Below are 13,507 nucleotides of genomic sequence, written 5' to 3'. Positions count from 1 at the left end.
TAGGGCCATAGTCCCAGTCCTGACATCAAAGCACTGAGTGACTGAAAAGCCCAAGGGAAGCGTAAAAGGTGACCTTTCTGTTCCTGTGGCAGATCCTGGGACCGTGAGGGTGTCGGCTTTGGCAGGAGAAGGTGGTGGCAGCTCAGGTGAGGGGGTATTTTCCACGATCAGGGGATGGCTGTCCGCATCAACATCTTCCACCTGCACTTCCGGGTGCTCTTTTGTAGCAGGCACTTGGAGAGAGGCAGGAGAGGACAGTCAGAAAGAGAGAGACAGAGAGAAGCCGGGTCCCAAGGGCCTTGCTCTGTTCTTGAGTAAAGCCACAGAAAGCATGTTTGGAGGGGCCTCTGGCAGCCTCACCCCCCAGTGGGGCCCACAGGAGAGCTCCATGCAGAGAGTGCAAGAACATAGAGCTCCGGGGGCCTCTGAGGGCCTGGCCACCCCAGACACCGGCCCAGGAACTGCAAAAGGAGCCACCACACCATAGAAGCACAGAAGCTCCTGAGCACTGCCTGGAGTCTAGCTCTCCCAAGCTCAGGCTGGTTTCCCCAGGCCCAGAGAAGCATCAAGGACCTGGGGCTTGGCGGGAGTGGGGTGGGGGCGCTGGGCGGCAGCACCCAGAAAGGTCAGGGAGAGGCTAGGAGAGCCCAAGTCCCAGGGCCTGGCCTCACACAGCCTCAGCTGCTTCCCCTCTCTGGGCCTCAGTTTCCCCATCCCAAGGTAGGGATGATAAAGGCACATGGCCTCATACTCCTGAAGGGCCTCACGTGGAGACATTGGGAATTTTCTTGCAATTCAAGATAGCAGCCTGTCCCGGTCAGATGTGTCACCCCTGTTTGGGAATCTGTTTTGGTATCTCCTTGTTTTTGGGTGTGCCAGAAGCCCCTGGAACTCATCAGCCCAATTCCTCCCTCCTGACCTCTGACAGGTCTGGTGCCGTTTCCCACATCCCAAGAACTGGGGCCTCCCTGGGGAGGCAGGGGGTGGCCCTGCCTCAGGCTTCATCGCCCACCCCGAGGGCTGTGGGGACCCCTGCCTGAGGTGAAGCTCGGAGGATGCTGAGGGGCCCAGAGCAGGCCGGGGGGGGGTCTCCCAGCCACACCTGGGTGGGACCACTGGCTAGCAGCCAGGCGCAAGCCCAGTACCAGCTAGGAGGGCACATACCACCAAAATGGGGAGAGGGAGCATTTTGAGACCCTCGGAGACAAAATTTTCGTTTGAAATGGCCACCATGAGAAAAGCCAGCACTTTGTGGACTTTGACGGAGGGGGTCTAAGCAAGGCCTTTTAGCATCTGTCCTACTAAGCCTTCAGCCCTCAGAGGAAGAGGATGAGCGGGGGTGGAGATGTTTCTAAAGATTTAAGGAGGAAGTTTTGCCGGACTAACAAGAGATACCCTGGGCTGCAGAAAGCAGGAGAGGGAGTGAGGTACAGGTACCTGGGCCTGCTTCCCGGCTGGGTGAGCTGGGGCGGGTGTGGGGTGGGGCTGGGGCAGCAGCCGGACCCAGGGCAGCCTGTCCAAAATGCTCAGGGCCCCAGACTTCCCGGCGTAGCCCCTCTGTGAGGCCGTCTCCGGGAGCCTGGGAGGTGGGGGGCAGTCTTGCTGAGCAAGACTTTGCAACCTCCATCACCCCCAGTAAAGGAGGAAAACCCCTAAGCCTGGTATTTTATTTTTATAGAATGAGAATAATATTGTGAAAAAAAAAAGAAAGAATAATATGGCATGATTAAATTGGTTTAGAGAATAGTTCATATTTACTGTGAAGCACTTCCGATGTGCCGGTCAGGCATTTATTTTACTAAATTCTTTGTGCTTTACATATATTAATTCTTTCCCCCTTCCCAGCCCTTCTAGAAGGCTGCTGTTATCATGGTCCCTGTTTTGGGGATAAACTGAAGCACAGAAAAGTTAAGAACCTGGCCACAGAGCCAGGATTTGGACTCAGGCAGCCCGGCTCTGAGCCTCTTCCTCCATCCCGAGGCAGGTGACCAGCACACATAGAGGCCTCTGTTTAAACAAAGCCTCACTGTGTGCCAAGCAGCATCCCTGAAATAGGGATAATCTTACTACGTGCTGCCACACCTTATCCACAACATCTCAAATCATCTCTGGTCGTACCCCCACAGCTGGATCAGTCCACTGTCCCAACGTGACAGTGGGACTATTTCCCCAAGTGTGGGGCTCCCAGGGACCAGGGAAGACACAAGATGATTTAAGATGACACAGATGAGGCAAAGGAAACATAGAATGAGAACATTCTTCCCATTCCCATTCTCTCTAGATCCTGAACGCGCACAGAGAAGTCTCAGCGTGGTGCTACCATAGCCTTGATGCCTCTCGGACACATCCTAATTCCTCTTCGTGGCTAAGGGAGCAGGACTCCCCTGGGAGCCTTCAGCAGGTCATTGCACTTCGCTAGAACAATTAGCATGACTTTGTTTTCTTATTTGTTATTTCGATGTATGCCTTCTATTTATGGCACATGATGTTGGTTTCTTACTGGAATAGTATTGTAAAGGTTCCTGATTAAATAAACTTAACGAAATTTTAAAAATGAATCTACCAAAATAAAAATACCAAGCAAATAAATGTAGAACCAGTACAGAAGGTAGCATAAATTGAGAAGGGATCCGTGGGGGTAGAAATCGGAAGATGCTCTGGAGTGAGTAGATGTAGGGCTTGCCCAGAAGACTGAGCCTGGCGGGCCAATCCCTGCGCCACCTCATCCACATCCTATGCCCACCACGAGCCAGGAAAAAAAGACAGAACTGGATCTATTCTCAGGAAATGTTCAGTTCTACCTGCCTACTGACCTCACAGGCAACCTTGCACACTATCACTCAATTAAAAGGGAAAGTGGGCAGGTCTGGCTCCAGTTAAAGCAGAGTGATAGGGATTAGTCCAGAGGCGCCAGGATTTTCCCGAGCACTTGGTCACCAAGAAGCAAGCAGCAGGAGCCCAAAGGCTGTTGCAGGGACTTTGTTACAATTAAACAGATCCAAACAGCCCTCCTTCCCTGGCCCCCAGGATGCTTCTACTCCTGGTCTGCCTGCAGACACCTGGGGGCCTCTCCTTTCCTAAAATGGAATTTTCTGGGCAGTATCAACAATTCTTAGAAAGTCCAGCTCCCAGAAAATCATCAAGGTCAGCAAGACTCTGTCTGAAATGGGTCCCCACCTTCCCCTTCTTCCCCAATCCCCTCAATTTATCTTCTTCCCCCACCCAAGTTTCTTGGCCTAGAGAGCTTAGTAATTTGTTTAAACTGGGGTGTGATTGACTATCTGTAAAAAAAAAAAAAAAGAAAAAAAAAAGATGATCTGCAGAATGCAATGTTTAACCCAAAGAACTTAACTGCTAATTGTGGGATTTGAGGCACAGAGATAAGGGGACTAATACTTCTTAAGTCACCACAAAGCAAGATGAAGGCATTGGTCAACAGAGGAGGGGGTGGTTTTCCATGAATTCAACTGGCAGTCCTATACCTTGCCACGGCACCCATGCAGGGAACAGCCCGAGCCATGCAGAAGCACACACTGAGGCACAAGCATGCTAGGTGCATGAGATCACACTACCTAGGCGACGGATGGAACTCCTGGTCTCCTTGGCGAAGTTGGAGTTGGACAAGGCCGTCCTCCGGGAGATGAGGACAGGGATGCGGGTGATTGGGGGGTGGTAGCTGGGCACATTGGGGAGGTGCTCCACCAGGGCTGGGGGAGCAAGCCCTGGAGCCACCTGGCCGGGTGGCTGGTCCTGGACCAGGTGATTGAGCTCCACGTCCTGGCCTGGTTTGGTCATGGTGCTGGGGCCGGGGTGCTCAGGTGGAGGTGGGACCCTGGGGACTGCAACCAGGAACAAGGTTTGGGGGAGGCAGGGCAGGTAGGCTCCTGCCCACCAGCGCCAACGTGGGCCAGCCAGTACCCTCCTGCACTTGTAGCAGCTGCACCCAAAGCCTGGAACGTCGTTTGTGTCCCTGGAGTCAATGTCAGAAGCGTCATCATGTCATGTCATGTGGCTGGTCTACTTGACAGCTCTGAGGGACAGCACCGGGCCCCCCAACTTTTTGTGCTCTGTTAACCAACCACTGGTGGCATTTCCCAACTCAGACAGAAAATGTTAGAATCAAAGAACCCACATATCCTGGACTGAAGCATTCTCAGCCAGGTAGGATGTTCCATTCCAAAGAAACCCTGGAGCTCAATGAATTTCTCTTCCACCCAGAAGCAGGAATGTTCTGTAGGCTTTACATCGGAATCACCTGGGGACACTCAGAAATGTCTGATTTTTAAAATCTCCCCAAATGATTTTGGTGCGCAGACATGTTTGAGAACCAGGGCTCGAGGCCATTGCCTCTCAAACACTATTGTGCAAAAAACCACCAGGGATCTGGTTATAATGCAATTCTGGTTCAGCAGATCTGGGGTGGGGCCTGGGATTCTGTGTTTCCAACCAGCTCCCAGGTAACACCAAAGCTGCTGGTTCTAGGTCCACACTTTTGAGGAGCAGCAGACAAATGGCACTGCCTGTGTTTCTGAGCGTGGTTCCCAGGCCACCTGCTTCCAGATGACCCAGAGAAGGAGGCAGAACAAGGCCCTCAGAACCTGAGTCTGCAGCAGGGCAACCCTGGTCTTATTCATCTGTGTGGGGTTCCGACTTAGTAGGTTTCCTACCGATAACATGTTCAAGTCAATAGAAGGTGCTTTTCAGAGATCAGGTGGGGAGCAAGCTCGGGATGCCTGGGGTCAGGACACCTGCGTCCAGTCCCAGGTCAGTCTCTGGCTGGCTGGGACACAGGCCTCATGGTCCCCATGTGGCCTCCTGCCTCAGCGCCACACAGGGTTGGGTACATGCAACACACTATCCCCCCGCCCTGCCCACCTGCCTTAGGAGGTGGGTACTACTATTGCCCTGTCTTCCTTGTGGGGACCCACAGTTAGGAGAGGTCACACACCCGGCTCCAGGTCACACAGCAACGGGAGGAAGGAGCCAACGGTGACGTGCAGGTCTGTGCCCTTGACCGCTCAGCCACATCCTCTAATGGTCTGTCTGCCTCACAGTGTGGCTAGAGCACTGGCAGCTCGAGGGACCCGGAGGCTTGTAAGGCCAGGGCTCGTGTCACCTGTCTCGGGCTCCCCAGCCTAGCTATCCTCGGCTCCCCTGGACTCTGCCGCACCGTCCCTGGAGTTCTCGGGTTTGGGGGTGAGGGCGGTAAATAACAGCAAAGTGCATGTGCTGGGCGTGGCCTGGGGATCTGAGCAGTAAGGAAAAGCTTATCATGACATGGATCTAGGCCGGGCCCTTTGCAAGCTGGGGTCCCGACTGTCACTCAGAGAGGCTACATTTCAGCCAATCCCTCTCTAGCTGGTGGTCCAGAGAACAGCGTTCCCAGTGAGGCGGGGGGCTGGAGGGGCTGACCAGGAGTGGGGTTTCCACAGGCCTGCTGGAGTCCCGGGAGCCTCCAGTGATTCTCCTGGGGCCTTTGAAATACATCACGAAGCTCAATAATGTGGCCCCAAGACGCAGAGGATGGGCTTTGCCCAAGGATGAGACAGGCATAGGGACGGCAGAGATGGAGGGAGAGGGGGTGCATGCCCTTGTGCCTAGGCTGCCCCCTGGCCTGAAAACATCCGCAACATTCTGTGCGCCCCCCGACCCCAGGGCACACCTACCTTCTGGGCTGGTGGTCACGGCCTCCTCCTGCAGCTCCTGCAGATAATGAAGGGGAAACAGAAGCTGAGACCCCCAAGCCTCCTCCTAGCCCCGGGCCTGCCCAGACCCTGTTAGAGTCCTCAGGGGCCCCGATTCCACTCCTAGCGCTGCCTCACGGGTCAGGCCCTGCCACCGCACCTGCTGGGGCATCCAGGGAGGCAGCCTCCACCCTGGAGAGGGGAGGGCACACGGGAGCCCTGGGCCCCAGTGCCTGGAGTTGGCGCAGATGAGGAGGGAGGTCTTCTCACGCAGCCCTGTGCATGCAGGCCTCGAGCGGCTAAAGCAGCCACCACAGGCTCCCCCCGGGCACTACACTTCACAGTGTATGACTACACGTGACGCCCTAGAGAGGGGTCCTTAGCTCCGTTTTACAAAGGTGGCCACTGAGGCTCAGAGTGGGGAGGCGACTCGTCCAGAGTCACTCAGCCACATGAGGACCGGCGTGCAGGACCACTGCTCCCCACCATGGCCGTGTCATCCCAGGCCCCCCCTGGTACCACAGGACCCTTGGTATAATTAGCAAGGCCCTGCTGTAGCCACCACCCTGCTTCCCTCTGTCCAGTCGGCATCTCACCAGCTGAAAATCCCCCTGTAAACAAAGTAGACAAAGCCGCAGCCACTTCTGCCGACGCCCACCCAGGCCTCAGAGGTGGTCGGTACCAGGCCCGGTGCCGCTCCGTACCTGCTGGGAGGCCCTCTGGGGCTGGCTTCTGTCTACTCCAGTCAGGTCCTCGCCAGCCTGCGCCTCCAGACAGCTATCCAGCAGGACACTGTGACCCCACGGGGGAGGAGGAAAGGGCTAGCGTTAGGGACATTAGACATTTCCTGAGCCCTGCTGAGAGCCAGCCCCTGTGTTGGGAGCTGGTGCACCAAGATGCCCACAAATAGGTCCTCACCCTCACGAGGATCCCTGCACAGGCCAAGCAGACCACAATTGTGCCTAGGAAGGAGGCCTGCCCAGAGGAGGTGGCCTCGGAGCTGGATCTCAGGGACAATGAGTTGATCATGAGGAATGGGTAAGGAAGGGTGTCCAGGAAGAGGGAACAGCATGTGCAAAGAAAAATGTGGTGGGTGATTTGAGGAACTGTCCTCTGGGGGTGGGACCAATGGCACTGTATAGTGTTCAAAATATACTCCCAGCATTCCCCCTCTGCAGGTCCCCAGGTGATGTTGGTGATGCAGGCAAGCAGGGAATATGAGGAAAGTGAGGCCCAGGGAGGTGATCTAACCTGGCCAAAATCACATTGTCGGACACCACACAAACCTTGAATGCAAGCCCTACTTCTTTCCAGGCATGAGATCAGAGCTACACTTCGGCCGCTGAAGCTTTCAGGGGTCCCTGGCCCAGGCTGACGGGGACCAGGGGTGCAGAGAACGTGTACCCATCCGAGTCAGCAATCCCACTTGGCTTGAAAAATCTTCCGATTTTCAAGAGGAGCCTGAACTACATGTTTTGACGGTGGGATCTCCAATCTTTAGTTGCTGATAATTAATCCAAATTAGTATACTCATGGTAATATGTAGATAAACAAAAGAGCCTGTCTATGGGCTAAATTGGGCCTTTCGATACCCGTGCACAGCCTCTGGGTTGAAGTGGTGACTCAGAACCAGGGGCCAATGGGACTTTTGTAGTTAGAATCAGATCCTGGTTTCTAGTGGCCCACCCCACCTCACAGACCTCTGTCAGCAAGGGCTCACAGAGGGTGCTCTGTAATGTCTGCCGTCCGGAAAACCCGGATTCACCATCTCCTGCCCAGAGGGCTGAGCCTCAGTTCTCCCGAGGTGGGGTGAGCCGGTGGGGACAGAATTGCAACCCCAGTCTGTTTGCAGCCAGTAGCCTGGGGGCAGGAATCAATCAGTGATCACATTGTCACAGCAGTCCGCATGGGCTATGACTCCCTGCATTCTCACCCAAACCACCCTGAGAGGCTGGGGCTGTGACTGGTCCCATTCCAGCTCAGCAATGGAAGGCACAGAGAAGGCAGATGGCCCATCCACGGTCACACAGCGGGCACAAGGCAAGCCTGGATAAAACACAGGTACCTCTGACCCCAAGGCCATGTCCTCAATACTTGGCTGCCTGCCTCTGAGAGTCTACACGGCCCCGTGTGACATGGAGGAGTGAGGCAAGTGTCTGTCCTGAGGATCCGATCACCTAACTCACTTCATTTCCCTTCATCAGCACATAACTATTTCCATTGTAAGGGGCCTCAGCTATCAGGGTCATACTCCCCACCCTGCCCAGGAAGAGACAGATTTTCTTAAAGAGATTCAAATCACAAAAGCAAAAGCACCTGATGACTTTCCTGGGGCCTGGGCACTTTAGCCCTCGTGGGCCCCTTTGTCCTTAAAAAGAAAAATTCTATTTTGTGATTACATTTATATGAAGATCTATATGTTACTATTATATATTCGAACATTCTCTTCCACTGAAAGTTCATATTGGGGTCTGATGTCAAAAGAAATTAAAATGTGCTTGAAGGCCCCTAAAAACATTGTGGGAACTATGCCCTGCCCAGTTCTCCAAGCAGAAAAGCCCAGGACATGAGCGTTCACGGTCCAGTCAAGGGCTGCCTGGGGTGTTGCTCATTCCAGAATCAGGCCAGGAAATCTCTGGATGGCCTTGAGCATGTCACTGGGAAGCCCTCGGTCTGCCTCTGTTTGCCCATCTGTCAAATGAGTAGGACTTACTCAGCCTGTCCAGCCTGACTTATTTGAGTAAGGTCAGAAGGGCCAGTGAGAATCTCATGAAAAAGTCAAAAAAAGACTTCCCATGCCTGGTGTCATTCTTCGTCCCCCATCTTTCAACACTGATAAGCAATTTCCTTGTCTGTGGCACCAACTGTTAGCTATGGTCCCAGCTCTGCACTTGCTGGCAGTGCACCCCTTGGACATGGAGAGGACTGTGAGCCCCAGTTCCATCTTCTGTGAAATGGGATGAATAATCAGTGCCCAGAGTCTGGCATGGACACCAAGTGTTACTCAGATGGCAGCTGTTGTCATGATTGTTTTCATCGTTATTATTACTAATCGTAGGGGAGGCAGCATCCTGCAGGGTTATGAGTCACCCACGTGGATTGGAAACATCTTGCACAAACATCTCCAGCTATCAAGACACCTAACAAGCCCTACTGTGGCCCTGTCAGCGCCTCCAGGGGCTGTTTTGAGAGCTATGTACCCAAAGTCACATTGCCCCTGGCCCACAATGGGCCCCAGGCCCCCTCCTTGCCTGGCTCAGAAGCAGTAGGCCATCAACTTCTAGAAACCTCCCCAATCCTAGCAATTTCCAAGCAGAGGATCAGACAAACTGGCTGAGGTGGGCATCCAGAGGGGCTCCCCAGCTGGCTATCGAAGGTAGAGGTGCAGGGAGAAGCCAATGCTGGCCACCCCTGCTCCTCTTCCCCAGCAGCACCTGGCAGGCTATGCCCCTAAGCCAAGGTCTTCAGCACACTCCTCACCAGGGACCCCAACCCTGAAAGGAAGAAGGGGAACCCCTAGGAAGAAGTAGCCACCTACTTGGGTCTCGCTGTCTTTGCCGACAAGAGGGCCCATGATGCAGGAGTTCAGCTGGGGGCGGTGACATTCATCCCGAGCCCCGTGTCGAGTGCACACAGGTAGACAGCTGGGGGACCCCCGGCCCAGCCCCAGGCCTGCCAGGCCAGCGCTGGAGCCAGGGTGGCTCGGGTGGCAGATGAGCCACTGATCCTTCCTGCTTCTAATCAGATTGAGGGGGGGTGCAGGGAACTCTGCCGAAATGCCCCCAGGGAGGCTAGGTGGGGACCAAAAGGCTGCGGTTGCTAGGAAGAGCCGAGCTGTTGCCGGCAGAGACCAGGTCGCTAGGCGACTGTCTGCCTGTTACCAGGGCCTGCGCGCGTCATCAGTAACCCCTGTGCCTCTGCAAAGCTGGAGAGAGCATCCTCCCCCAGCCAGGACAGCCCCAGCCGCTTGCCCACACCTGACACCCTCTGGCCCTGGCCCTGGGATCACTTGCACTCTCGTCCCCATCCAGGGCCCTGGGCCCTAAAGTTCCCCAAGTTTGAAACTCTGGGTAAATGTGTGTGATTACATGTGTGTCTGCAGTGTTTGTGGGTAATTATATACACAGGCTTATGTGCATGAGCATGCGCACAGGGCAGAGCGTGCCTACATGCAAGTGTGCATCTGCGTGCCTGTGTGTGCACGTGTGTGTGGACACATAGATGAGTGTGTGTGCGTGTGTGTGCTTGTGCATGTGTGCGGGTTATGTGCGGGTGTAACTGTGTGCATACCTGCACATATAGGTGTGTGCCCAACCCCATGTGTGTGTCTGTATGTATGTGTTGGCGTGTACGCATAGTGCAATCCGTGCGTGTACCAGTGTGTACTGTGCACTGACAACATGTGCGTAGTCGGTGCCTGCGTGTGAGTACACTAACTCGCTGGCCTTCAAGGTGAAAAGCAGACAGCAGATGGGGCTGCATGAATAAGGCTGGGCCACACCTAAGCCTTCACCCAAGAGAAGGGCTGTCACCTGTAAGTGAGAGCACCCCGGCTCTGGGGGACCCAGAGGGCAGAATTCGGACTGGGTTACAGAAACCATAGGGAAACATGCTCATTTTTTATGGAAGAAATAATTTCATAAGTCAGAGGTGTATAAGGATGGGATGGATGTCCCTCAAGAGGTTGTGAGCTCCCCATCACTGGAGGCAAGCAAGTGGCTGTGTGGTCTCCTCCCAGTGATGAAAAAGTTATATGCAAACTAGGGAAAGTGGAATAAAGGCAGATGCCACTGAGCAGGTCTTCAGCCCGGAAGTCCTGTGCTGGTCTCATGGTATGACTATTTCCTGACTGGGACGGTAAGTGACCCTCAGTGGGGATGAGAACATTGACGACCTTTGATGGGGCACCCACTGCGGGCCAGACCCTAATATACCGGCTACACAGCTGGCCCTGTGCCTACTCTGCAGGGGCTGTGGGTACCCTTGTTCCATAGACATAGAGGCAGAAGCTCCATGCCGTGTGCACGTGCTCAGGTCACTCTGCCAGGAGGAGCAGAGCCCGTCTCGAGCCAGGGCCAGGGGCACAGGTCAAGGAGGAAGGTGTGGGCCGGGGCACCATGGAGGGAACAGGCACAGGGATGGGGACTAATGCAAGGGACAGATTAAATCCGTCTGGCCTGCCCCGTGATAGCAGCCTCTTCACAGCTCTTCCTGCCTCAGTCTCCCTACACTACAGCTGCCAGATCACCCCCCCCTTCACGAACCTTCAATGGCTCCCCAGTGCTCCCAGGAAAGCAAGCACAAGGCCTTAACAATCTGGCCCCCACCTCTGATGCATCCTCTCTCCCCATGTCCACCAGCTGCATTGTCACTGGTCCCTGGACAACGGGCTGCTTCTGAGGCAGCAAACCACTCCCTCTTTGAACCCCTGGGCTCCACACTCTTTTCGTCTCCCACCCCCCTCACAGGCACCTCCTCCTCAGGCCTTTCTGGGTCCTCGAATCTCCGAATCTCCGTGGCTCTGATGTGGCGTCTGGGCCTCTCCTCCACCATGCCAGCTCCCCCAGCTTCTCCTCCAGCCCTGTGGTTTCCAGCTCTGTCTAACATCCTGACTTTACACTCCAACCCCTCACCCCCAACTCCACTTGGGCCCCGCCACCTGCTACCCATCTCTCCCTGTGTCCCCCCTCTCCATGTGTCCTGTCCATCCCACACTGCTAAAATTCTCCCTCTTGGTGGTCTTTTTTTTATCATTGAAATGTGTTTGACATAACATTGTGTAAATTTTGGGTGTACGGCACATTGATTTGGTGCATTTCTATATTATAATATGATTGCCATTGCGGTGCTAATTAGCACCTCGACCATGTCACATGATGATCATTCCTTGTTAGTGGCTGGAAATAACTAAGATCTAGTCTTTCAGCGGGTTTGATGATTGTAACTTTTAGTGGTTTCTGACTGCCATTCTTTAACCATTATTTTAACTTATTTCTCTATGTATTCCTGTGGAAATCTTTATGGATGTGGGTGGAGAATCAACCATTAATGGGCCATAGAACAGAATCTGGGACAGACCTTCAGTGTCAAAGGCACCCATGGGACCATTGTGGGCAGCGTGGATGGGGACACAGCCCTATACTTTGGTTTGGCTCATGACAGGGGCTGTGAGCCCACTGTGTGGGCCCCTTCCCCCATCCATCCATGCACTCAGCTGGCATTATTTGGTGCCTAGGCTCTAGGGACATGGGAGTGAGCACAATGGACAAACCCCCACCCCCAAGGAGGCTGCATTCTAGTGTTCATGCGTGTATACAGGTGTGTGAGAGTTTCAGCGGTGGACAATAAGAGGTCCAGATCATAATGAGCACAGTGGGGGGACCCCCAGCTTCCCCAGCCTCTCTGCTCAGTGCTCAGCAGCACACAGCACAGAACAAGGAAAGAGCTCCAGCACCCCAGAAGCCCCACTGCCCCTTCCTGTAACCCCTCCCTTAGTCGCCCTTGTGGGAAGGATGGAGAACACACAAGCACCTTACTTTGCCTCCTCCTCATCTTCTCCCTCCTCCTCTCCATCCTCCTCCTCATCTTCTCTCTCCTCTTGAATCCAGGGCAGCTTCCTGAGTTGAGGTCAGAAGTAGGAGGTGAGCCCACCTGCAGCACCACCCCAAGTCCACCTCCTGTCCCCGTTTTCAGGAAGATGTCCTGTGACCTCTGAGACCAGACCTGGACTTCTTAACCAAGACTTGATAAGGGAACCCCACCTAAGCATCCTCGGGCTCTCTCCAGCAGCAAGGCCACTTCACAGCATGAGGGGCCTGACTCAACTCCTGCCATCCTAGTGGCAACTCTAGGCCAGCCCCTGAGCCTCTCTGGGCCTCAGTTTCCCCACCTTGACAACGTAGGTCAGAGGCCTGTGGACCTGAGACCTTCCAGCTCAAGAGGCTATCTCCAAGACAACTAGTGGGAACAATGATTGTGATGTCCCTATGGAGGGGCAGCCCCCGTTCTGGAAACTTATCCTGCACACCTACTCACGTGCATGTATTAGGACATATGTGCAAGAGTGTTTGTTGAAAAATATTTATAATAACAGAATTTCAGGGGCACCTGGGTGGCTCAGTCAGTTAAGTGTCTGCCTTCGGCTCGGGTCATAATCCTGGGATCCTGGGATTGAGCCCCACTTCGGGCTCCTTGCTCAGCAGGGAGCCTGCTTCTCCCTCTGACTCTTCCCCTGCTTGTACTGTCTTGCTCAAATAAATAAATAAAATCTTAAAAAAAAAAGAAAATTTCAGAATCATAAATGTCCATCCATAGCGGGCAGAGTAGATAACTTCTACTCTTCATCCATACAACATAATACTATGCCGTTGTAAACAACAACAAAAAATGCTGTGGATGATCTCTCTAAGCTCTGAAGGTGGAGGGGTATCTTGTTGAATGAATAGAGCAACAAGGGATTGACCTCCTGGTAGAGGTGATCCCACCTTCAGATAGGAATCAGTTGTTTTCACTATTTTTTCCATGTACCCAGGTCCCTGACACTGCAAACAGTGTGGGGCAGAAGGAGGATAAGGGAGTCTCATCAGGAATCCCCAACAAGCAAGAGAAAGGGGAAAAGGGGAGACGTTGCCTGACTCTCAGGTGTTCCCTCAAAGCTCTGGCATCCTGATGGCCCTTCAGCCAAGCATGAATTACTAACAGTGACTTTATTTTTTTTTTAAGATTTTTTAAATCTAGGTAGGTGCATGTGATATGCTATCTTCTGTGCAAAAAAAAAAAAAAAAAAAAGGTGGGGAGCCATGCCTGTAAATGCTCAGGTGCTC

At 53.8% G+C, this 13,507-nt stretch overlaps 1 protein-coding gene across 1 annotated transcript in view; it reads right to left on the bottom strand.

Annotated features, from left to right (window-relative positions):
- Nucleotides 1-13,507, bottom strand: part of CNGB1 (cyclic nucleotide gated channel subunit beta 1) — a 69,263-nt gene that overhangs the window by 35,677 nt on the left and 20,079 nt on the right. The window contains exons 14-17 of the mRNA XM_077898282.1: nt 6,389-6,476; nt 5,667-5,703; nt 3,573-3,839; nt 74-233 (exon numbers count right to left, since the gene is read on the bottom strand). Of these exons, the coding sequence (XP_077754408.1) occupies nt 74-233; nt 3,573-3,839; nt 5,667-5,703; nt 6,389-6,476 (552 nt within the window). The remainder of the gene's footprint in view (nt 1-73; nt 234-3,572; nt 3,840-5,666; nt 5,704-6,388; nt 6,477-13,507) is intronic.

This window comes from Canis aureus, chromosome 5, assembly GCF_053574225.1.
Source record: "Canis aureus isolate CA01 chromosome 5, VMU_Caureus_v.1.0, whole genome shotgun sequence".
NCBI classification, from domain to species: Eukaryota; Metazoa; Chordata; class Mammalia; order Carnivora; family Canidae; genus Canis; species Canis aureus.
This window is presented reverse-complemented; position numbering and strand designations above follow the sequence as displayed.